At 36.6% G+C, this 26,680-nt stretch overlaps 2 protein-coding genes and 1 pseudogene across 2 annotated transcripts; 2 read left to right on the top strand and 1 right to left on the bottom strand.

Annotated features, from left to right (window-relative positions):
• Positions 1–26,680, top strand: part of LOC133680834 (uncharacterized) — a 103,501-nt pseudogene that overhangs the window by 8,861 nt on the left and 67,960 nt on the right.
• Positions 2,137–5,455, bottom strand: LOC133702815 (beta-glucosidase 12-like). The gene is made up of 11 exons (XM_062127130.1): positions 5,016–5,455; positions 4,825–4,894; positions 4,660–4,718; positions 4,474–4,549; positions 4,258–4,335; positions 4,043–4,130; positions 3,506–3,880; positions 3,170–3,384; positions 2,924–3,058; positions 2,701–2,809; positions 2,137–2,575 (listed from the first exon to the last, which is right to left on the bottom strand). Exons 1-11 carry the CDS (start codon positions 5,091–5,093, stop codon positions 2,299–2,301), a joined length of 1,560 nt encoding a protein of 519 aa, XP_061983114.1. The 5' UTR covers positions 5,094–5,455; the 3' UTR covers positions 2,137–2,298.
• LOC133702633 (beta-glucosidase 12-like) lies at positions 7,824–11,260 on the top strand. The gene is made up of 11 exons (XM_062126942.1): positions 7,824–8,264; positions 8,386–8,455; positions 8,562–8,620; positions 8,731–8,806; positions 8,945–9,022; positions 9,150–9,237; positions 9,400–9,774; positions 9,896–10,110; positions 10,222–10,356; positions 10,471–10,579; positions 10,705–11,260. Exons 1-11 carry the CDS (start codon positions 8,187–8,189, stop codon positions 10,979–10,981), a joined length of 1,560 nt encoding a protein of 519 aa, XP_061982926.1. The 5' UTR covers positions 7,824–8,186; the 3' UTR covers positions 10,982–11,260.

Genomic DNA, 26,680 nt, shown 5'->3' with positions numbered 1-26,680 from the left:
GTTTATGGACTTAATTGGATTTTATTGAAGGTTTAATTGAATTTATAAAGGGTTTGATTGTAAGAAAAATTGATTTTTAAGTCAATTTGAGCTTTAATTGGAAGAAATTAAAGTTATGGGGTCAAATTATAATTTTTAAGAGTTGATTTGGTCAAATTAGGGGCTTAATTGCATAAATATTAAAGTTTAATGGCCAATTAGGGACTTAATTGAGGAAATCCGAAACCAAGGACCAAATTGGAAAAGGCGCGTAAATATAGGGGCTGTAATTAACAAAATCAGGGGCCAAATTGATGAAATTAGAAGTTTATTGGTCAATTGAGGGTCCAATTGCATAAATCAGAGGCCAAGGACTGAAGTGAAAAGCGCGGCCAACTCTAGGGGTGGAGACTAAAATTGGTAGGGATGCAATTGAATTAATTCTTAAAATCAAAATTACATTGTGAGGACTTCAAAGAACAAAGGATAAATTAAAGACTGATTTGGGAAACAAATGCTGGCGCCACCTTTAAATGAAACGACAAGTTTTGTATAAAACGGCGTCGTTTCATGTTAAAAAAAAAAGGCAGAACAATGTCGTTTTGAACGACACTGTTCCCCTTTCTCCTTCCCATGGATAGGGGAAGACAATTTTTTCTTCTTTCTTCAATGAACCCTACACACCACATGTCTGCCACCTCCCGAAACCCTACACACTCTCATGATGATACGCCAAGGGAGTCGCGCCTTGCCAGCCACGCCCACAGCCCAGCCAACCTGGCGCTGTGGCAGGGCAGCCAGCCCTGCTCCTCCCCATGCGCTGCCATAGGGTGGCAATAGGGACACCCCCGCTCCCTTTTGCCCTATAAATACCCCCCAATGCCTGCACGCGAGGGGGGAGAGAGAGGAAAAAAGAAAACAGAAAAGAAAAGAGAAGGAACCGAAGAGAGGAGAGGAGAGAACAGACCAAAAAAGAGGGGAAAGAAAACCGGGAAAACATACTAAGAGGGACATGGAGAAGTAAAGGAAAGGGGACCGTGAGAGTTAAGGAAAAAACGACACTGACACCGAAAGCGTTTGGGTTTTGAAAAGCCATATCTAAACGGAAAAAAGGGAAAGGAAACGTAGCATAAGAAGAGAAGGAAGACGAGGAGAAGGGAAGAGTAGGAGCTTTTTTTTTCTGCCACCTGAAACAGTAGCACCGTCGCTTGGGAGTCGTCGTCCGTGAACCACAGCACCGCCACCGGCCCCCCCCCCCACAGTACTGCCAGTGAAGCAGTCCATTAGTCGCGACACCGTCACCGCCCGTTAGCCGCGACACCGTCACTGCCTCCACCGCCTCCACCGCCTCCACCGCTCCAGGTACACTCTTCTCCCCCCCGTTTATCTCTTTTATTTGCCCGCTTCTCCTCCTCCATGTGGAACATTCATGCTGCATGCAGGAGGATGGCCCTACAGGTCTATACTAACCCAGTCCCATTTATTTATTGTAACATGCTAAACATGATTATCAATAAATACTTTAGCAAAAAAAAAGTATTATTATTAAACGAATCATAATCCATTATCGTATAAAAAAATGATATAATAATAGAATATTCAAATTAAACTTCAGAACCATAATTATAACAAAACAAAGGAAAACTATGACCATGAATTTTTATTCTTAACCACAACTTTGAATATATAAATGCTGAGAGCTTTATGTTTCACCCATGAAAGCCCAATTAGCAGATGCTAACATCTTAATTTGAAAACTATGACCATGGATTTGGATGTTACTCCCACACAAACTAATATTTTTGTATTTTTATACATAATCTCTCTCTTTAATTCATAATCAGCCACCTCCTCAACACTCTCCTATCGTCATTTTTTCGTGTATATGAAGCTATTTTAGTTCTCTACTTTTTCTATTTTTGGTTTATCCAATACATTTGTATTTATTTATACTATAATCTATTTCTTTAAAAAACTTTTGAGAGTCAAATATTACGTTTTTGTTGCTGAAAAAAATAATATTAAACGAACCATAATGAATGATGGCGCAGAAGAATTGTATTATTATTAAACGAATCATAATCAATAATCGAATGAGAAAACGATACAACAGTAAAGCAATCAAATTAAATTCTAAAACCATAATTAAACAAAAGAAAGGAAAACTAGAACCATGAATTTTTATTCTTAACCACAGCCTTGAATGAATGAAGTGGTGACCAAATTCTGTTGAATTAATGCTGAGAGCTCTATCTTTCAGCCGTGAAAGCCCAATTTGCAGATGCTAACAACTTTGACTTCAAATCCTGCCGAAGGCATTCAGGCATTTCTTGGCCTTTTAGCATCCCGAACCAAACTATCTTCAATCTTCGACGTTTCATTAGAAGTAATCAGAGGATACGTATGTGGAATAGGACTGTGGGAGTCTCTTCTAAGAAACTGCTTGAACCACTTGACTGATTTTTTAGGATATCGTTTCAAATCATTTTTGTAATCAACGTAGTAGAGGCCGAACCTCACAGCATAACCACTTCCCCATTCGAAATTGTCCATCAAAGACCAAGCAAAAAATCCCTTAACATCAACACCATGCTCACTGCAATAAATAAATATTGAATCCCAGTAAGATGGATCTGGTAACTTAATAATATAATTGTTGCTATGGATTAAAAAACTCATTATCAATGATCATTTGTTAATAAATGCTCAAAATTAACTCACTTGATGGATCTCAAGACATTCTTAAGGTGGTCTTTGTAAGATTTTTCTCTTATGGGATCATTAAGAGCTTCCTTTAGTGATGAAGCATTGTTATTTACGTCATCAACCCCTGAAAAAAAATCAATAAAAAAAAACATTAAGAACATATATATATACTTAGTGTTAGAGAAGTACTAAGAAACTTAAATGTAGCATAATGTATGATCGTTCATTTCAACCATACCATTCTCAGTAATGTAAATTGTTGGGTTCCCGTATAGATCTTTGGTGTAATTCAAAAGCCTGCTGATGCCTTCGGGATAAATATAAAGCCATTTTACACCAGCCTGTGGACCTATTGGGATTCCATTTCTCTCTCCTACAAAATTAAGAAATAACAAAGTAAATTAATAATTGATAATTGATAAAACATCATCTAATTGAAAAAAAAAGATGAATAATAAAGAAAAAATATAGATCATTGGGCTACCTGTCCAATTAGCACGAGCATCTGACATGAATCCAACACTCTGATAATTTGCATCGATGTTTTGAGCATAATATGTTGTGTAGTAATTAATTCCAATAAAATCATACGATCCCTTCAACATCTTAGATTCCTCGGCAGTGAACTTGGGCAATCTTCCACCAACAAAGTCATGCATGTTACGTGGATAGTCACCATTAGTTAAAGGATCCATGAACCTGCCACCATGAAGAAAAACACTGATTACCTTCTGTTTATACATACATATCAGGTCTTCTCTAGCTGAATTCAGAATTCAGAAAGTACTTTTGAATTCGATATATATAAAAAAATACTAACCAACCAAGCATGAAGTCGAGGCTTCTTTTGGTTGCATTTTGATCATCTTCACTGTTTGAGTAAGGTTCAAACCAATAAGAAACAAGTGTTATCCCAATCTGTCCACCTTGACATGACTGATATTTTTCCTTGTATAGTTTCACTGCCGCAGCATGAGCAAGCAACAAATGATGGCTAACCGTATACACTTCAGTGGCACCAGTGTTTAAGGATCGGTGGGGATCATTTACGACGACAGAAATCCTACCCGGTGCCATCTTGCCCATGTCATAACCTTGAACACTGAACATCCATGGCTCGTTCAAAGTAATCCACTTCTTCACTCGGTCTCCAAACTTTTGGAAACAAAGGTCGACAAAGTCTCGGAAATCATTTCTGGAAATCAATGTTTCATGTGAGAAAATTTATAGGAATGTTTTGAATTTTAGAGAAGCATATGTCCACAAAGTCTCCAAAATGACAGATTAGATTATAATATTTCGAAGCTACAACAAGTTGGGATATTTGAAGAATAATTAACGAAAGGTTGCTACTTACACAATGTTAGAACTTAAGAAACCACCATATTTATCTTCTAAAGCTTGTGGAGAATCCCAGTGAAAGAGAGTAACGTAAGGCTGCAAACCTATATATTACAGAACATCATATAATCAGATGGAGCGCACAAGATAAACCTTTTGTTGTATAAGAATTTTCGCATCAATTTTTGGCAAAATAGTATGATTAATTGAAGGGAAGGGAAAGGTTGTAACCATTCTTGAGGAGGTCATCAATGAGATCGTTATAAAACTTGATGCCTTCTTCGTTTACTCCAGCACTTAACCTGCCATCTGCATTTTCCAAAAACAAATCCAACGGAAAGCTATTGTATATCAAATGGAAATTCACTGTCAAAGTCAAATCCTGCTAGTGTCATTACTATTACTATGTCAAGAACAAATTTTGAAAAATAAAATAAAAAAACTTACGTGGTAATACTCTAGACCAAGAAATGGAGAATCTGAAAGCATCCATTCCCATTTCTTTCATTCTTTGCACATCTTCCTGTAACATTTTCGATTTTTTTTAAGAACAATTACACTAAATTAATCAGAATATAGTTATTTACATCATATAGATAACCACAGCCAAAATATGATGAAGAACTCCCATACTTTATAGCGATGGTAGAAATCAACAGCTACATTTCCGTTGCTATGATCATTTATTCTCTCTGCAAACGTTGAAAAGTTAATAATGGTGGTTTTCTTAGGACATTAACATAATTCTATTCAACTTTTAGCGAGGGAAGTACAGATTTTAACGTGAGAGATTGGTACCTGTATGTTCCTCAGTGAAAGTGTCCCATATAGCTGGTCCTCTACCATGTTTGTTTGTTTCACCTTCATACTGCATACCATAATAAAATAATAACGAAAAATTAATTAACATAACTAGCATTATTTTAAATAATGTTCTGTTGTCCCCTCCTAATTACTGCACTAGAAGCAGCAGAATTTAGAGTATGTACCTGGTAAGCTGATGAGGATGTTCCGAAAACAAAATCATCTGGGAAAGAATAACGGCTGAAGTCATCAATGCTTCCCATTGCAGTCTAAGTATTGAAGCTGGCACTTAGATAAATAGGATTAGATATTATAAAGGCTTGGGCTTGGTGTGTGAAACAGAGGTTTGTTTGGGTACAAAAGAATGTAACGCAAGTTTGTAAATGAGGCAGAGATTCTGTGCTTCCTCGATAGGAGAGATGGTGAGTTACAGAGCAGTAGAATGTATGAAGATGAAGAGATTTGATGCAAGATGGCATGGATGGAACGACCATTTTATAGGCACTAGCTCCCAGCGTGTACAAGCAGCATTACTTCATAATTTCTAAGAAGTTTCAAATAATCAAAATAAGTTTTTGTATGGAAGAATTTCAAATAAGATGGCAGTTGAAGGTATTTGAAGTTATTTTAGGACATATCCGTGTCATGCACGACCCACTTAATGGGAATATATTTTCTTACATACTCTAATAAAAATATATATTTTTTCTTACATACTCTAATAAAAATTAAACAATTCCGTTACATGCGTGCGTTCCTCGTTTGCCATTACCACTAGCTATGGATAAAATCAAGCTGCCTCTTTAGGGCCCATAACAATAGACTCTTTGTTTTCACCCATCCACTTGGGGCTGGCTTCCTAGAATCTTTCCTTTTCATCTTTTCCACGTAGACAACAGATTAGAAAAACTTCAGACACTCGGTCTGTTTATTTGAAGAAAAATCAATACTTATCATTTTGAATTGAAAACGTAATCATTTTAATGTTAATATAAAAATAAAAGAAATTATTTTTTCCTAAAATTTTAATGTTCCTAAAATCTTTCCTTTTCAACTTTTCCACGTAGACAATAGATTAGTTCCCCAAATAAAAATCATATTAGAAACAATTCTCAAAGAAAAACATGTCGCAATTAGATCTTGAGAATATTCTTGGCCAGTTTACGACTATACCTCCTTGTAACATCATTAGTAATTATTATAAGCATAACAAGACAATGTTAGCATGATATGTCACACCAGGACATTGTTACGATGATATACTTCTACATCAGGAATAATATAAATAGAAAAGATAAAAAATTATTGTATTTTATCAGTAGAAAAAAAATAAAAACAGTCGTCATCTAATATTTTGATTATTAAGAATCCTAACTAGTCTCAAAGTTCGGGTAAGAAAACTAATTGCATAAAAAAAAAGTATTAGTATTCTTAATACGTCTTATCTTTGATAAGTTGCATTATTTATTTGTCTGATATAAACTAAAAAAATATTATTTTTTTTAACTATTGATTTGTTTATAGTCGAAGAAAAGTTCTCCTTATAAGACAAAATGATATTCCATTGATATTTTGTTCACTAAGAACATTAAGTGGTTTCATAGTTCGGGTAAGGTGACTAATTGCCTAAAGAAAAGTATTAGTACTCCTAATATGTCTTATTTGTAATATGTTATATTGTTTATTTTTCTGATATAAATTAAAAAGATATTATGTTTTGTAACTATTTATCCATTTAAGAAAAAAAAATCCTTTTCATAAGAGAAAATGATATTCCATTGATGAGCTTGCGGATTTTATTGATCGAAAACTCTAGATGAGGTAATTCTTGGGATATTCTACTCATCCATGGTCAGGACAATAATTCATCCATGGTCAGGACAATAATTCAACCATGAGCTGTTCTTTAGGCAATTAGTCACCTTACCCGAACTATTAAACAATATAACATATTACAAATAAGACATATTAGGAGTACTAATACTTTTCTTTAGGCAATTAGTCACCTTACCCGAACTATGAAACCACTTAATGTTCTTAGTGAACAAAATATCAATGGAATATCATTTTGTCTTATAAGGAGAACTTTTCTTCGACCATAAACAAATCAATAGTTAAAAAAAACAATATTTTCTTAGTTTATATCAGACAAATAAATAATGCAACTTATCACAAATAAGACGTATTAAGAATACTAATACTTTTTTTTATGCAATTAGTTTTCTTACCCGAACTTTGAGACTAGTTAGGGTTTTTAATAATCAAAATATTAGATAACAACTGATTTTATTTTTTTTCTACTGATAAAATACAATAATTTTTTATCTTTTCTATTTATATTATTCCTGATGTAGAAGTATATCATCGTAACAATGTCCTGGTGTGACATATCATGCTAACATTGTCTTGTTATGCTTATAATAATTACTAATGATGTTACAAGGAGGTATAGTCGTAAACTGGCCAAGAATATTCTCAAGATCTAATTGCGACATGTTTTTCTTTGAGAATTTTTTCTAATATGATTTTTATTTGGGGAACTAATCTATTGTCTACGTGGAAAAGTTGAAAAGGAAAGATTTTAGGAACATTAAAATTTTAGGAAAAAATAATTTCTTTTATTTTTATATTAACATTAAAATGATTACGTTTTCAATTCAAAATGATAAGTATTGATTTTTCTTCAAATAAACAGACCGAGTGTCTGAAGTTTTTCTAATCTGTTGTCTACGTGGAAAAGATGAAAAGGAAAGATTCTAGGAAGCCAGCCCCAAGTGGATGGGTGAAAACAAAGAGTCTATTGTTATGGGCCCTAAAGAGGCAGCTTGATTTTATCCATAGCTAGTGGTAATGGCAAACGAGGAACGCACGCATGTAACGGAATTGTTTAATTTTTATTAGAGTATGTAAGAAAAAATATATATTTTTATTAGAGTATGTAAGAAAATATATTCCCATTAAGTGGGTCGTGCATGACACGGATATGTCCTAAAATAACTTCAAATACCTTCAACTGCCATCTTATTTGAAATTCTTCCATACAAAAACTTATTTTGATTATTTGAAACTTCTTAGAAATTATGAAGTAATGCTGCTTGTACACGCTGGGAGCTAGTGCCTATAAAATGGTCGTTCCATCCATGCCATCTTGCATCAAATCTCTTCATCTTCATACATTCTACTGCTCTGTAACTCACCATCTCTCCTATCGAGGAAGCACAGAATCTCTGCCTCATTTACAAACTTGCGTTACATTCTTTTGTACCCAAACAAACCTCTGTTTCACACACCAAGCCCAAGCCTTTATAATATCTAATCCTATTTATCTAAGTGCCAGCTTCAATACTTAGACTGCAATGGGAAGCATTGATGACTTCAGCCGTTATTCTTTCCCAGATGATTTTGTTTTCGGAACATCCTCATCAGCTTACCAGGTACATACTCTAAATTCTGCTGCTTCTAGTGCAGTAATTAGGAGGGGACAACAGAACATTATTTAAAATAATGCTAGTTATGTTAATTAATTTTTCGTTATTATTTTATTATGGTATGCAGTATGAAGGTGAAACAAACAAACATGGTAGAGGACCAGCTATATGGGACACTTTCACTGAGGAACATACAGGTACCAATCTCTCACGTTAAAATCTGTACTTCCCTCGCTAAAAGTTGAATAGAATTATGTTAATGTCCTAAGAAAACCACCATTATTAACTTTTCAACGTTTGCAGAGAGAATAAATGATCATAGCAACGGAAATGTAGCTGTTGATTTCTACCATCGCTATAAAGTATGGGAGTTCTTCATCATATTTTGGCTGTGGTTATCTATATGATGTAAATAACTATATTCTGATTAATTTAGTGTAATTGTTCTTAAAAAAAATCGAAAATGTTACAGGAAGATGTGCAAAGAATGAAAGAAATGGGAATGGATGCTTTCAGATTCTCCATTTCTTGGTCTAGAGTATTACCACGTAAGTTTTTTTATTTTATTTTTCAAAATTTGTTCTTGACATAGTAATAGTAATGACACTAGCAGGATTTGACTTTGACAGTGAATTTCCATTTGATATACAATAGCTTTCCGTTGGATTTGTTTTTGGAAAATGCAGATGGCAGGTTAAGTGCTGGAGTAAACGAAGAAGGCATCAAGTTTTATAACGATCTCATTGATGACCTCCTCAAGAATGGTTACAACCTTTCCCTTCCCTTCAATTAATCATACTATTTTGCCAAAAATTGATGCGAAAATTCTTATACAACAAAAGGTTTATCTTGTGCGCTCCATCTGATTATATGATGTTCTGTAATATATAGGTTTGCAGCCTTACGTTACTCTCTTTCACTGGGATTCTCCACAAGCTTTAGAAGATAAATATGGTGGTTTCTTAAGTCCTAACATTGTGTAAGTAGCAACCTTTCGTTAATTATTCTTCAAATATCCCAACTTGTTGTAGCTTCGAAATATTATAATCTAATCTGTCATTTTGGAGACTTTGTGGACATATGCTTCTCTAAAATTCAAAACATTCCTATAAATTTTCTCACATGAAACATTGATTTCCAGAAATGATTTCCGAGACTTTGTCGACCTTTGTTTCCAAAAGTTTGGAGACCGAGTGAAGAAGTGGATTACTTTGAACGAGCCATGGATGTTCAGTGTTCAAGGTTATGACATGGGCAAGATGGCACCGGGTAGGATTTCTGTCGTCGTAAATGATCCCCACCGATCCTTAAACACTGGTGCCACTGAAGTGTATACGGTTAGCCATCATTTGTTGCTTGCTCATGCTGCGGCAGTGAAACTATACAAGGAAAAATATCAGTCATGTCAAGGTGGACAGATTGGGATAACACTTGTTTCTTATTGGTTTGAACCTTACTCAAACAGTGAAGATGATCAAAATGCAACCAAAAGAAGCCTCGACTTCATGCTTGGTTGGTTAGTATTTTTTTATATATATCGAATTCAAAAGTACTTTCTGAATTCTGAATTCAGCTAGAGAAGACCTGATATGTATGTATAAACAGAAGGTAATCAGTGTTTTTCTTCATGGTGGCAGGTTCATGGATCCTTTAACTAATGGTGACTATCCACGTAACATGCATGACTTTGTTGGTGGAAGATTGCCCAAGTTCACTGCCGAGGAATCTAAGATGTTGAAGGGATCGTATGATTTTATTGGAATTAATTACTACACAACATATTATGCTCAAAACATCGATGCAAATTATCAGAGTGTTGGATTCATGTCAGATGCTCGTGCTAATTGGACAGGTAGCCCAATGATCTATATCTTTTCTTTATTATTCATCTTTTTTTTTCAATTAGATGATGTTTTATCAATTATCAATTATTAATTTACTTTGTTATTTCTTAATTTTGTAGGAGAGAGAAATGGAATCCCAATAGGTCCACAGGCTGGTGTAAAATGGCTTTATATTTATCCCGAAGGCATCAGCAGGCTTTTGAATTACACCAAAGATCTATACGGGAACCCAACAATTTACATTACTGAGAATGGTATGGTTGAAATGAACGATCATACATTATGCTACATTTAAGTTTCTTAGTACTTCTCTAACACTAAGTATATATATATGTTCTTAATGTTTTTTTTTATTGATTTTTTTTCAGGGGTTGATGACGTAAATAACAATGCTTCATCACTAAAGGAAGCTCTTAATGATCCCATAAGAGAAAAATCTTACAAAGACCACCTTAAGAATGTCTTGAGATCCATCAAGTGAGTTAATTTTGAGCATTTATTAACAAATGATCATTGATAATGAGTTTTTTAATCCATAGCAACAATTATATTATTAAGTTACCAGATCCATCTTACTGGGATTCAATATTTATTTATTGCAGTGAGCATGGTGTTGATGTTAAGGGATTTTTTGCTTGGTCTTTGATGGACAATTTCGAATGGGGAAGTGGTTATGCTGTGAGGTTCGGCCTCTACTACGTTGATTACAAAAATGATTTGAAACGATATCCTAAAAAATCAGTCAAGTGGTTCAAGCAGTTTCTTAGAAGAGACTCCCACAGTCCTATTCCACATACGTATCCTCTGATTACTTCTAATGAAACGTCGAAGATTGAAGATAGTTTGGTTCGGGATGCTAAAAGGCCAAGAAATGCCTGAATGCCTTCGGCAGGATTTGAAGTCAAAGTTGTTAGCATCTGCAAATTGGGCTTTCACGGCTGAAAGATAGAGCTCTCAGCATTAATTCAACAGAATTTGGTCACCACTTCATTCATTCAAGGCTGTGGTTAAGAATAAAAATTCATGGTTCTAGTTTTCCTTTCTTTTGTTTAATTATGGTTTTAGAATTTAATTTGATTGTTTTACTGTTGTATCGTTTTCTCATTCGATTATTGATTATGATTCGTTTAATAATAATACAATTCTTCTGCGCCATCATTCATTATGGTTCGTTCAATATTATTTTTTTCAGGAAAAAAAACATAATATTTGACTCTCAAAAGTTTTTTAAAGAAATAGATTATAGTATAAATAAATACAAATGTATTGGAGTCGCCATCCTGTCGCACCCTCGCGAGCGGAGCGCGGCGATCCCTCGATTGGTTTCGGGGTCTTTTGTTTTGATTGTGGATAAAAGGAGTCGCCACCTAGTATTATGGTCACTAGGAAACCTCACTGGTCTTTCAGAGATTCTAAGGCAAGGGACTGGTTGCGTAAAGGGAAGGTATTAGCACCCCTAGTACGCCCTACCTAAGGTAAGCTGCTTGGTGTTAATTTGGTTTGTCTTATAATTGCTATGGTGTTGGTGTTTTCTAATCCCATCAATTTTCCTAGGTTTGATTCAAACTAAATTTATTAAGATAGAAATCCAAGGAGATTCCATGTGCTTTAAAAGCTCATTTTTCCCTTAGTATTTCATACTCTTACGGCTCGTAAACTGCGGAGTAAAAAAAAAATTGAAATGTCCACGATTACAATCAAGGCTTCTTTCAAGGATGTGTAATGACTTATTATTCCTAGAAAAATATTTTGGATATTAACCACTTTGGGTTTCTTTATCCAAACATTAACAGCGAATAATAACAAATTATTCCCAATAATATTTTGGATATTCATCCCTTTGGGGTTTCTTTATCCAAACATTAACGGTGAATAATAACAAATTATTCCCAATAATATTTTGGATATTCATCCCTTTGGGGTTTCTTTATCCAAACATTAACGGTGAATAATAACAAGTTATTCCCAATAATATTTTGGATATTCATCCCTTTGGGGTTTCTTTATCCAAACATTAACGGTGAATAATAGATTAATTCCCCCCAAAATAAGATTTTTATATTTTTTTGAATATTGGCCAATACCCTTTGGAGTTTTACAAACATGTTGTAAAATCCAGAAATGCAAGAAAACAATTTTTTTGTTGTGTTTAAGAAATCCATGCAAAAACACATTTTCAAAACTTCCAATATATTTTTTTTATATAAAAAAACATTCAAAACATGTTAGGGTATTGGCCGTATGCAACACAAAAAAAAACATTTTTCATATATTTTTTATTAAAAAAAAACACAAGCATCACAGTTAATGACAATTAATTGTGGGCTTGACGGGATTTAGCAAGGCTCAACCCGGTTACTGGCTCACACCAGTAACCGGTTCTGCCACTGTTGCATGCATATGCATGCTACAGTGGCAAGGTAATTAATTTAGCAAAAACCAGTGAAAGAGAGACTTACCTGCGAGGCAACGGCTGGAGGCGAAGTGGAGGGAGACGACTGGGCGCTGCTCATGAAGGACGCCCCTGCTCGCTATTCCCAGTGGAGACAGGTTTGCTGGCTGAAAGATGATTGTCTCAATGGTGGCCCTTCAGTGTTGCTACGAACAGTGCAATTTCTGCAGGGAAAAGAAGGATGCTGCTGGAGGAGCAACCTATGGCCCTGCTGCTTCTTGCACCCGGTGCAGAGAAGAAAACACGGCTACTGCTAGGGCGATGGGGAAGAGATATGGCAAGGAAGGCGACTAGGACCAGCTGCTGGTGCAGAGGCGAGACTGGTCACAACGCTGTTGCTGAAGGTTACAGTGCAGAGGCTGAAGCTGCTAAAGCTTGCAGTGCTGTCATGTTAATTTTTAGTGTTGCTATTGCAACGCTGTTGCAGAGGAAATAGCCAGTGAGGAGGAAGATTGCGGGAGAGCCGTTTCTGGGGGCTGTGTTGACAGAGAGGGAAGGTCGGTTGGCTGAAGAGGAAAATGGTGGGTTGTTGATGAGAGGGAAAGGCTGTTGGAGGCTTGGGGGTTCTGTGACCAAAATCTCCAAATCTGGGGGAGCCGCTGGTGGCTGGCTTAGACTTGAAGATGAGAGGATGAAGAAGAGATGGAAAGGCAGAGGGGCTGGTGTGTTCTTTGGTCGGCTGAGGGGAAGAAGAAAACGAAGGGAAAAGGCTGGACTCGGGGAGAAGGGACTGTTGGTGCTGTGGTCGGGTATCTGTGGGGGTGCAGTGGCTGAGATGGAGAAATAAATGGGCTCTCGCTGGTGGCTGGCTTAGAGAGGAAAAAAATTAGAAAGATGGGGGCGACGACTTGGTTTAGGCCAGGAGAAAAAAATTAGATTTAGGGTTTTTTGTGTTTGCCCTAAATTTCTCTCTTTAAAAATTTGTCCTCTGTAAATTTTCCTCCTCCCAGGCATATGGCTGGATGTTCACTTATATAGAAAATCTCTACACATTTTATTTAAGGAAATATTGCAATAATTATTGTAGAGATTGTCTTCTATAACTAACACCAACCAATCCTATATATATAGTATTTTTTATTGCAGTGATTATTTTCCATAACCAGCACGAATCAAATCATATATCTATGGTATTGCAGTAATTATATATGATTCAGTAATTATTTCCTTGACATATTGCTTCTTTAACCCTGATGCTCTATGGTAACGCCACATGTAAACCCTTATTATTATTATTATTATTATTATTTATTTATTTTTTATTTGAAAATTTATCAAAATATGGGTCAAAAATTGGGTAGCAACAGTTATAATAGAGTTTTTTTTTTAATTTATTGTTTTGTTGTATTGGCATAATTATTGAATAATTTGTTGAATTGTAATTCTTAATGTTGAATTTACCTTAGAATTAGTAATTGAATATGTTGGAATAATTATTAATTTTACTCTATTATTACATGCTTTGTGTTTAATTTTTTCCATTTATTTTGATTGTTATTCTAGAGTTTTTTTTTTTAATTTATTGTTTTGTTGTATTGACATAATTATTGAATAATTACTTGAATTGTAATTCTTAATGTTGAATTTACCTTAGGATTAGTAATTGAATATGTTGGAATAATTAGTATAGATTGGGTAAATTGGTTGTGGCTATTGTTAATATGTGCAGGTTTGTGGATTTGGGTAGTATCCGGTATAGGGGAGGTGCTGTCGAATTTTTTTTTTATATTTGAATTTAATTATATAATTATTTGTATCAAATTGTGTAGATGCGTAGAACGAAAACCAAAGCTGGTCATTCCAGTGTGGTCGCAACTAGTTTGTCTAGCAGCAATGATAATATTTCCTTAGGTGCCGCTCAAGAAGAGGCACCTACACAACCTGCGACGTCAACCGATGCTACCTCTTCCAGCGGTACTTCACAGTGCAGAGGCGGCGTGCCTTCGCAGCGGAATCAATTTACCCGCAAGTACGAGGCACAATGGAAGGACGACCTTTCAATGTAAGTTTGTTAAGGTTTCAGTTTTTTTTTTTAATTACAACATAATTTATGAAGTAATCACTATTGAATTTATTTCATTTATTTTCAGGTTCACAAACATTGAAGTCGCCCGAGTAATATCATCGGCATTTAAATCGTCGATGGAGATTCCATTGTTTCAATGGAGTCAGATATCCAAGCATCCTAAATAGATGCCTCAAATCATTGCATGGTTTGGCAGATTTCAGATTGGTGTTAATTTACAATTTTCAGCTTATTTCTAATAAATTATTAATATAATTGTAAATAAATTATTGTTTTTATTTAAACTTGTTTATTTATACACAACACAAATTCTGCTGGGACAGTAAGTATAACACTGTTGTGAGGAGGGTGTGGGAAAATCACGCGGCAACTAAGTAAGATCGAAAACAATACAGGATTTTTTTTAGACAAAAATTTATGTTTTGAATTGTAATTTTTGGTTGCGTGAAGTAGGTTGCGTGATTTTTGATGTGAAGCACAGAAAAAGACAAAAAAAACCGCGAGGGATAGGGGTTTCCAAGGCTGGAACGATGTTGCGGTTTGGAGGGATTTCAAACCGATATACATCCTGAAAGATATATGGTCGCACTATCTTGAGCACGTGACGTCTGAGCGGTTCACACGACGCTCACAGTCCGGTGCCGGCAACCAGAATCGGCCAATTCATGGCGGGGTGACAACGCACACTAGCGGCTCCGTTCTGTTTGCTACACATGCGAAACGGATGATAAGATTAATTAAAATGAAATATATCGTTAAATTCAGTTGTTGTTAATATATCTTTTTTCATTATAGGCTGCATCTCTTAGACGTGAGCGGAACCCGATGGAGCTGTTTGTGGAGACGCACGTGCGGAGTTAAGACCGCCAGAAGGGGGCGCAACAGTTCGTTGATAACCATGCTCAGCATTTCGTGGTATGTTTGTTTTCAACCATTTTATTTTGTAAGTTATTATGTTCATTGTATTGAATATGATGATTACTTTTTATTTTATTTTCAGGAGACCTATAATAATCGGTTGAGGGAGAGATACGGGGATGATATTTTGACTCATCCGGAATTCGATCCGGATTTGTGGATGGAGGTTGGCTCGTAAGGTGAACCCAATAAAAATCGGGTTTACGGGCTCTCCAACACTACGGCCGACAACTTGCGGTCGACCCGTAGTGTTTCAACCATTGGGAGCTCCCAATCAATATCGAGCTCTCAATCTAAGGAGTTCGTGGCCTTGCAGCAACACATTGCTCAGCTCACCGAGAAATATGATAACCTACAAGCGAAGTACGCACAACTCAAAGCGTCTCATGCACAACAAAGAGCGAAGTCTAAGCAACTCAAAGCGTCTCAAGCACAACAAAAAGTGGAGTATGAAGCGGCTCATGAACAACAAAAAGCGGCTTATGAACAGCTTCGCGAAATGATTATGAACTTGTCAAATAGTGGAACATGTGCGCCTAATCTTTTTTGGCCGTATAACCACCAGCCTCCGCCAGGATCTCCTCCTCCTCCACCAGCTCCACCTTTATATTAATTTGTAATCAACATTATTTACCTTTAAAACTTCATTTAATATTTTTCTTGAAACATATTCAGTTTGTAATGAATATTATTTAACTTTGTTTTTTTTATGTTTAATATAAATTTTATTTGCATAATTGGTTTGTATTACAATTAATTTATATAGTTTTATATTATATATCATAAATAATTTTTTAAAAACAAATTCAGAAAAAAAATATATTACCAAGGATTTTTCCGACAGACTTACCGACGGACGTAATCCGTCGTCATTAAATAGTAGCTTCCACAAGTACCGACGAATTTACAGACGGAAATATTCGGTCGGTATTTCATACACTCACCAACATTGTTACCGATGGATAGTTTCCGTCAGTAAATCACAATATCACCGACGGACTAAAAATCCGTCGGTATATTTCAAGCGGGAATATCACCGACGGACTAAAAATCCGTCGGTATATTTCAAGCGGGAATATTACCGATGGACGAAAAATCCGTCGGTATATTTCAAGCGGGAATATGTTTTTTTTGGCGCGCAACTTCCATCTATAAAACCATCGGCAAATGGTTTTTTTGTTTTTCCGACTGATATGACGACGGAAATGGGAATCACCGACGAAGGTAAAGCCGACGGACGTAATCCGTCGGTGATGACGTCGGTAAAAAAATCACCAACAAACTTCTAATCACACACCAATGGAATTGTTCCGTCGGTAAAATTGTGGAATCTTGTAGTGTCCACAAATAGAGAAGTAAAGGTGCTACTTGCAAACATGCTCCCATCCAAAAAGCCTTTGCTCACCCCTGCAAACCAAACTATAGCAACTCTACAGACTCTGAATAATCTAGCCTCTCAAGCACCTGTAAACACAACTTGCAAGCTCACAGATCCTCACCCTGCCCCTCCTCAACACCCACAACAACCATCCATTCTCCCTGTTACACAAAGCCTACCGAGACCTGTACACCACACAATAAACGTCCAGAACAACAATTCTCCTTCTAACACAACCTTTCCGGCCTTTGCCCCTTCTAAGTTCTTTTTTGAACGTTTCCCATTGGTTAGATTATCATGACCTCAAAAAGATGCTTTCAAAGATTGATCCTGTTACCTAACTTTTTGTCTCCAGGAAAAAAACCTCGGGAGGGAGACGATTTGGTTTTGTTTCCTTCCTCTCCACTTTCAAAGAATCAGAAATTTGTGATAGCTTGAACCTTATCTGGTTTGATTCATACAAAATTCATGCAAATCCAGTTAGATTTCAAAAACCTCCAGAGGGGAAAAAACCAGATCTTGTTATAAAACCACAACCAAAAACCATGCCCAAACTCACCTTCAGGGACTCCCGGTCCTTTGCTGAAGTTCTCTCTGGCACCAAGCACCCAAAGAAGATGGTGTACTATGAGTCTATCCCTGATCACAAGGAATGGCTACTGAGAAGTTTAGTGGGATTCATAGACACAAACATGGACTATGCTCACCTTGAGCATATGGTTCTAAAAAAGTCAGGGAAACAATGGGCTTTCGTTTTTTAGGAGCAAGCCAAGCAGTCATTACCTTTACAAATAGAGAATCTATGGAGAAAGAGCTGGTTAATGGATCCTCTGTTTTGAAAACATCATTCTCTCATTTGAAACCATGGAAGAAGGGAGCTAAAGCTATAGACAGATTTGTGTGGGTTTCTATACTGGGATTACCTTTGATAGGATGAAACTGCAGATGTATTGAATCCATTATTGAGAAAGCAGGGAATATGATTGGATACGACATTACCAGCGTAAGCCAAAGATCTCTCACGGGAGTAAAAGTGTTGCTGAGCACAACTTCCTTTGAGATTCTAAATGAACGTGTATTGCTAGTTTTAGATGGCGATGAATTTGATATCTCAATCATGGAAATGAAATTGGATTTTTGCCCCCTACTGTCTACAATCAAACATTCAATGGATACAACAAGCATTCCAACATTAGATGAAGAGTCATGCAGCGAATTTGCAACTTCAGATGAGGTTGTGGCAACAGGCTTAAAGACCACTGACCCTGGTAGTAACCATTGTGCAATGGATATTACTGTAACAGAGCAACAGAAGGTGGATACGGATAGCGATTTCTCTCTCATTCCTTGTTAAGGGCAATTGGGATCATATTGATACATTTTCAACAACCGCCTGCCTTTTTCCTAAAATAAAGGAAACACATACTGATTAGTACTTAAAAGTGCACTTTTATCAAGGTTTTATATCATCATTTTGCACTTGAAGTATCAATAACTCCTTAACTAAAGCATGTTTTATAATAACATATCTAATTATATAAGATACCTTTAATTTATGGTAAATGTTCATCTTAAATGCAAGCCTATCACATAAATGAAAGAATTGATTGATGAGTTGAAGTACTGAAATTGAAAGGACAAAGAGATGGCCAAACTTAGAAAACAGATGCTGGTGCAGTCCAAACTGAAACGATGTTCGGTAATTGGGTCATATCTAGAGCTATAGATCTTGGATTTAGGTCCATTGTATATGGGTGGAAAGATAAGACATAGGCCTACAACTTTCATGTGGAGCCCAAGATTTAAAAAGGCCGTTTTCAAGTCCAAATTGTAGCAACAACGAATAAGTCCGAATCTATCCTGCAGCCCAGACACTGTTCAGTGTTCAACCCATATCTTGAGTTCTAGAAGTTCAAATGATCTCAAATTTTTACCCTGGAAAGATGAGACAATTTCCTAGAACTTTCATGATTTAAGTTTGTTCAAATTATGAAGTCCTCAATGACGTTTTTGGCAGACAAGAAGATAAGAATTGTCACCAAGTCAAGATGTGGCCACCCACTCATCAATTAGTCAACAAATCAATAGTTCTGAATTTTGGCCTATAAAAGGAGGCATTTGCCATGTATTTAGGCATCTTGGTGTTCAGATCAAGATCATGCTGTTGCTTTCTCTCTTTGTATTGCTTATGCTTTGCTTTCATTAATATCAAGTTTATGCCTTTCATTTCCTTTCCTTTCCTTAGTTAACTTTTGTCTTACTTATGTTCTTATCTTGTTTATTTATGTTTCTTTCTTTCATTATGTCTAGCTAAGTTAATTATGTCAAGGTGAAAAGGTTACGCTAATGGTGTAAGGATAAATATAATATAAACTCAACATGGACTTTAATGTTGGATACTAACATGCTTTATATTTGTTATCTTATTCACTTTTAATACTTTGCTTGTTAAATGGTTAATCTAGATTTATGTTGTATAACACTTGGTACAACAAATACTTGGCACTTTCATAGCCCATACTGTATGGTATAACCGACACCTGAGCTATGAAAGGAACTTGATTTGTTGTTAACATAAGTTATAATCATGAATGCTTGAAAACATTTACAAGTATTAGCATTATTCGAATAAGATAACTAATGTAATCATGTTAACAATTTATAATCTGATTGGAACCTCCTTGTGTGTGGTTTCCAATTGAATAATAAGAGTTTATACTATACTTGTTTGAAATACCATTAGTGGATCCTCTAACCTTGACATTTGTTGTTATCATTGTTTAATCCTTACATTAATCTTCCATCTCAAAGTTCTCATCGACTTCTTCCTCTTCTTCTTCACTATTATTATTAACACTATTATTATTATTGTTGTTGTTGTTGTTATTGTTGTTGTTATTGTTACTTTTGTATTATTGTTATCTATAATTTATACAATTAACCTCCTTGTGGTTCGACCCCGGTCTTGCCGTGTTATTTATTACTTCGACACTCCTGCACTTGGGAGAAGACATCAATCTTTTGGTCGTGTCACATACCCTTCACATGAAAGACCAACAATTACTCGATGATACATATCAGCCGCCCTCTACAATGCCACACGATAACAAATTAAAGGAAAACATGCAAGAGGCAGCCGACAATGATAGCAGCACAGATGTCTCAGTACACTCAAGTACAGGAGTGGGCCTTGGAAAAAAAAGCATTACAGGCCAGGTGAAAGGAACAAGGCTAATCAACAAGGCGACAAACCCATGTGTAATGGGGCTTAACACTTCTTGAACCCAAGTTTTAAGGCACTCCTCTAAAACAGTCAGAACCTTGAATTTAGATCAGAATCAATTGCAGAACTCCTATTCTGATTTCATACGTGACCTGGGAGAGCCCCAAGAGGTAGTTGAAATGGAACTAAAGGAAAGAAAAAGGAAGAAGCTTAGACAAATCAGAAGAATTGGCCCTAAATATACATACATAAAAGTGAAGAAAGTGAAGAAAGATAGACATGCTTTGGTTCACAGTGGCTTAGCAGATGTTATACCTGACTCCTACAGAAACACATCTCTAAAAGACAATGGCTCATCCCCTGCTATTAAGTCATCTTCTGATAAACATGAAGATATTACCTCTAACCATGCATCCAAGGATACAGAGACCAGTGATGCACAAGCTAGTCTACCAAGCCCTTTGAGCTCTCTGTGCAGCCAACAGGCCTCTTTAGAAGCGGTCAAGGAAAACAACAGGAATGCTAAAAGCAAAACAAGGAAACTGAAACTGTTGCAAACCAGCGGTAGTGTAGCTAACACTACCGAGAAAGGTGTCTCTTCTGATTCCCTCAATTCAGGAATTAAGCAAGGAAATGATATGTTTTAGACAGCCTACGAGGATAATTAGGCTGATGGTTTTGATAGAGACAAGAAGACTCAGGAAATGTTACATGATGCAACGGCTCTAGGCTTGGGAATCTATCAAGATCTTATGGGGTATGAGGAGGGAGTTTGGGGGAACATTGACAGAGAGGTAGATGAGTGGACATCAGCCAATCAATTGTAAATTCCTCACCTTGCTAAGTTTTGATCAGTTTTGGTCTTGCTATATCTATGAATATCTTTGCTTGGAACAGTTGTGGGTTGGGAATGTTGAACAAACGATATTCCATCTGGAATAGGTTGCTCAACAGTAATGTTAATATATGGTTTCTATTAGAAATAAAAAAAAAAGATAAATGTTGGATCTCAAAAAAGATAATTGGAGTATATGCTGCATCTTCTGTGCAAGATCATGTTAAGCTGTGGGAAGACATCACCACTCTGAAGTTTGCCTTTGATTTACCAATGGTGGTGATAGGTGATTTCAATGAAATTCTCCATGCTCATGAGAGAAGCAACAGATACATTAATCATTCAGGGTTAGCTGCTTTCTGTAATTTCCTATCCGATTGTGCTCTGATTGAATTCAAACTGCAGGGCAGCCGTTTCACTTGGTTTAGAGGGGGTTTCATGAGCTGTATCGACCGGGCCTTTGCATCTCCAGAGTCCCACCTTCAGTTTCCATTCTTATCACTCTGTTGCTACCCAAGGGGGATGTCTGATCATTGTCAATTGCTTCTTCAGACACCAAAGGTAGATTGGGGATGGAAGCCTTTCCGTTTCATAAACTGCTGGCTGTCACACCCTTCATTCTTAGCTGATTTTGAGATCCTATGGTCTAATAGCTGCAAGGAATTTACAGGGGACTATAGATTGGTCAAGAAACTAGGAACTTTGGGGAAAAAAATGAGGCAATGGAACAAATCCACCTTCGGTAATCAAAATTCAAAACTTTAAGACATTCAGACCTCCATCACAACCATTGAATATATAAGTGAAGTGCGCCTCCTGTCTGAGACTGAAAAAACAAAGCTTAAGAATCTAAACTCTGAGCTTTGGGAGGTTAGCAAGAAGGTTGAGGATATTTGGAGACAGAAATCCCGCCAAAACTGGTGCAAAATGGGAGATAAAAACACCTATTTCTTCCACCTTTCAGCAAGTTTGAGGAATGGTCGCAACCACATCAGCAAGATTGAACAGAACGACAGATTTTTAATCTCTCAAAATGACATCAAAGAGGGTGCTGTCAACTTCTTCTCATCTCTGTTTGCCAAGCCACATTGTAGCAGAATCAAAATTGGAGGCTCGAGGTTCTCTAAAATCTTAGAAGAAAGATCAGTTTGGTTAGAAAGATTGCCTTCATTGGAGGAAGTGAAGCAAGCTGTACGGGGTTGTGACGGTTCAAAAGCCCCTGGTCCTAACGGGTTCACCTTCTCTTTCTATAAAAAGGTATGGAATCTTATCAGCTCTGACATCTTTGTGATGGTCAAAGAATTTTTCAGAACAGGTAAATTACCAAATGGGATCGGCTCATCCTTTGTAACTTTGATCCCGAAGACTAAGGGGTCGTGTAAATTCTCTCAATTTTGACCGATTAGTTTGATTCATGGGTTATATAAAATAATGGCAAAACTATTGTCCACTAGGCTCCGAAGCGTTCTGCCAGATGTGATATGTGTAAACCAGTCTACTTTCATTACTGGGTGTCAGATTCTAGATGGGCTCATGATAGCAAACGAGGTTGTCCATACTATTCATAGCAAGAAGGACCACGAGTTTTTGCTAAAGGTAGATTTTCAGAAAGCCTTCGACTTGATTTTGTGGGAGCATATTGATTCTACCATGGGTTATATAGGCTTCGACTCTCATTGGAGGAATCTGATTTTTGAATGTTTCTCCACATCTAAATTGGCCATCCTAATTAACAGCTCACCTAACAGAGAATTCAATATGGAGAGGGGTCTCAGGCAATGCGACCCCCTCTCTCCTTTCCTTTTTGACATAGCAGTTCAAGGGCTAACAGTTTTATTCAACAGGGCATCGGATTCGGGTTACTTCAAAAGCTTGCAGACTTTTCCAGGACATCACATAACCTATTTGCAATATGTAGATGACACTCTGATCTTCTTGCCAAATGGTTATTTCTCTCTTCTACATGCCAAGAGGATTCTACACTGGTTTGAGATCATTTCAGGATTGAAAGTTAATTTCTATAAAAGTTCACTTATAGGAATTAATTTGGACAACGAATACACTTCAGGTCTGGCTAATGCAATTTTCTATCGCAGTGACACCTTCTCAATCAGATACCTTGGGTTGCCTCTTGGTAGACCCACTTGGAAACCAGTATTGTCAACAATCAGAGCAAAGTTAAGCAATTGGAAAGGGAAGATTCTGAGCATGGCTGGGAAGATTCTGAGCAAAGTTAATTTCTATAAATCTGTCTTAAACTCTCTACCTCTATACTACATGTTTGTTTTTACTCCATCAATCGTTGTTGTCTCTGGAAAAGCACCTCAAATTCACATGGTATTTGTAAGGTTGCATGGCACAAGGTAATAAAGAGTAAGCCCCTCGGAGGTCTCGGGTTGGGTTCTATTTACAACAAAAATCTGGCTCTGATGTTTAAATGGCTTTGGAACCTTGATATAGGAGTGGTTTGAGGTTGGCAAGAACTTATCCTACGAAAGTACCGGCCATACTTTGTAAATGGCCTTCCTATGTTTGCAGGTTCTTTATCTCCAACTTGGTGTGGCATGGTATCTGCAATTTCCTTAAATCATAGCATAGCTGCTCCCCTCCAATCAAATGTCGGGTTCAAGGTGGGTGATGGGAGAAACATCAGGTTCTGGTCTGATTCCTGGCTAGGCTACGCAACCCCTCTTCAGTTCATGTTTCCTGGGCTTTACAATCTTTCCCTGCAGCAATCATCAAGCATTGCAAAAGTTCATAACCCAACTGATAACTCAATCAATCTTTCTTGGAGAAGACCCCTTCGATCCTGCAAGTTCTGCATGCTGGAAAGCTTGTTAGCAAAAGTTGAACGTGGTCTAGTCTTATTTGATGGTGAACACAACAAGATTTGGAAATCCGACAGCTCAAATGTTTACTCAGTCTCTTCAGGGTGCCATCTTCTTGATGGTTTTAATGTTTTGACAAACCTTCACTCCCCTGATCTGCTTTGGAAAGGGTTTGCACCTCCGAAAATAGATGTGTTCATATGGCTTCTTCTAAACGGCAGTATCTGCACAAAAGGATTCTTAGCTAAGAGGAGAATCATCAATTATGAAGATGCTCTTTGTCCTTTCTGCTGTAAGGAGATTGAGACTATACATCATCTCTTCCATCTCTGTCCTACATCATGATCTCTATGGGGTAGACTCTTTAGTTGGTTTGGGTGTGTAGGCTGTCTGCCAAAAGACCCAAATCATAACCTTCAAGAATGGTCTGGCCTGTTAAAAGGAAAATTTCAGCGTCAGGCACTTACCCTTCTCTGTAAACGATTATACTGGTTAATTTGGATAGTGCGCAACCATATGATTTTTGATTCCAAACCTCTAGACTGGGATGCAATTTTGGACCTCACCTTTCATCGGTTGGCCTTTTGGTTGAAGTCCTCTGTAAAAAATTTCAGCTATACAGGCTCTGATCTTTATAGAAATCCTGAATGTATCATGAACTGGACTAACTAGCCGAGGCTATAAATTCCTCGCTCTCATTATGTTTTAATTCCCCCCTGTATTCTTCTTTATGGCAGCCTCATATTCTTAATGGGGTTGCCTTATTTCTCGATTACTATAAAAAAAAAACAAATGTATTGGATAAACCAAAAATATAAAAAGTAGAGAACTAAAATAGCTTCATATAAACGAAAAAATGACGATAGGAGAGTGTTGAGGAGGTGGCTGATTATGAATTAAAGAGAGAGATTATGTATAACAATACAAAAATATTAGTTTGTGTGGGAGTAACATCCAAATCCAATAAGTAAGACTTAATTTGCAAAGCCTAAGACTCTATTCGCACAACAACATAATCATATTGAATTAAAATATCAAACAAATATCTCATTTTCAATATGATGGATATAAATATATATATATAAGAAGATTGAATTCAAATGCTAAAAAGATAGACGAAAGAAAAATAAAAGCAAATTTATAAAATCAATAATCCAAAGATAATTTTGAGCTAAGAAAGAATGCATAAGCTGCGATAACAAAGTCACAACTTCTAGTCGCACTTTATTTTGTGAAACCATCAGTCCTATGATTAGTTTCGTGCAAAACATGAGAGAAAGACATCGAACGCAAATGTGAAGAAAATATAGCTGTATAGATGAAAACCTCATGAAATCTCCATGATGACTTATTATATGGCTTATTCATACAATTCATCACAACAATATAATCGTATTCAAAAATGAATTTTACTCCAATAAAATCATTTCACGAAATAGTTCAAGAACTTGTAAGAAGCCAATGCAGTATGCACCAAGAACTCCAGGTTTAGCTGATTTCGTCGATTTATTCAAGCACTAACCATTCGACAAGATTGGGAAAGACCCCTAATGGTAAAAAGGGAGGAAGGGAGTAATTTTGAAACATCATTCAGCCATAATTATGTAGTTTGGAGGAATGAAGCGCTTTTTGAAGTGAGGGATTTCTCAACACAAAACATCCAGAATCAGCGATAGAGCAACCAAATAGGAAAAGGACTAATAATGAGGAAGAGTTAAGAAAGCAGCTAGAACGATGTATAATTGATCTCAGCAAAAGTAAAGGGCAGCAACAGCTATTAGAAAGTCAGTTAGAGGAAGAAAATACGATGAGGGTTTACTTGAACCAACAGTTGGAAAAACAGGATAAGTAGTTAACGTCTTTAAAGGAATGGCAGAAAAGGGTCGAGGTAGCTGAAGAAATAGCAAAAGGGGTCCAGGTTGAGTTAAGGAATCGAATGACCGAATATGATGAGCTAGTTAAAAAGAATGGGATTATAGAAAAAGAGTTGGCAAAGGTTAAGAGATCAACAAAAGGCAAGATGAATGTTGACAAAGAGGTGATGGATTCCTTGAAGAAGGGAAAGAGCATTCTTTTAAAGAAAGTAGAAGTTGAAAAAGAGAAGAATCGGCTAGCCCAGCTCGACATAGAAGAGAAAAGAAGGATCAGAGCTCAAGATATGGTGCAACTTGAGGAAGAGAGAAGTGCAAGAAAGGCCGCTGAGTCTGATATGAGAGATTACTAGAAGAAAGCTGAGTCTTTGAAAGGAAGGATAAGGGCTTTACAATCTAAGATCGAGATATGAGAAGAGTTGAGGGAGTTGAGAAGCCATTTCTTCGAGATGGAAGAGGAGCTAAGTAAGGCTAAGTAAGATCGTCAAGAATGTCAAGACTACATGGACAACTTTGCAGTTCAAATTAACTCTAAAATAGCCAAGCTAGATATAGAAAAGGAAGAACTGCAGAGGGTAAGGGATAAGTTGGCACGGTTGGAGGATATGGTTCGTGTGTTGGAAAGAAGTAATTAAGGCTTAGGAGCCACCAATGAAGTGATAATCGCAGATAACACCGTATTCCATGATAAGATAAGGCATATGACAAAGCAAGTCGAGCAAGCAGCCTGCTATGCGGAAAGGTTGCAACAACAAGCCACCCAAGTTGGAAATGATGCTTCAAAGTATCAAGAATACATGGGGGCCATCACCTCTTTTATTGGGGACTTAGCTAATAGAGGAAATGCCATTTAAGGGTAGCGATATATAAAGCCCTTTTCTGTTATCATTTTGTATGAGCGACTTCTATTTATAAGAAGGCCATGACCTATTTTTCTTTCTAATATGTTTTGGTAAGCTACTATGATAAGAACTTGGCAAACCCTCCTTTACAGTAATCAGGTCGACTCAGAAATCTTGCCTAAAGGATTACAAAAGTCATGAATCA

Source organism: Populus nigra, chromosome 1, assembly GCF_951802175.1.
Source record: "Populus nigra chromosome 1, ddPopNigr1.1, whole genome shotgun sequence".
NCBI classification, from domain to species: Eukaryota; Viridiplantae; Streptophyta; class Magnoliopsida; order Malpighiales; family Salicaceae; genus Populus; species Populus nigra.
Note: the sequence above shows the minus strand (reverse complement) of the source record. Positions and strands in the feature narration are given on the sequence as shown.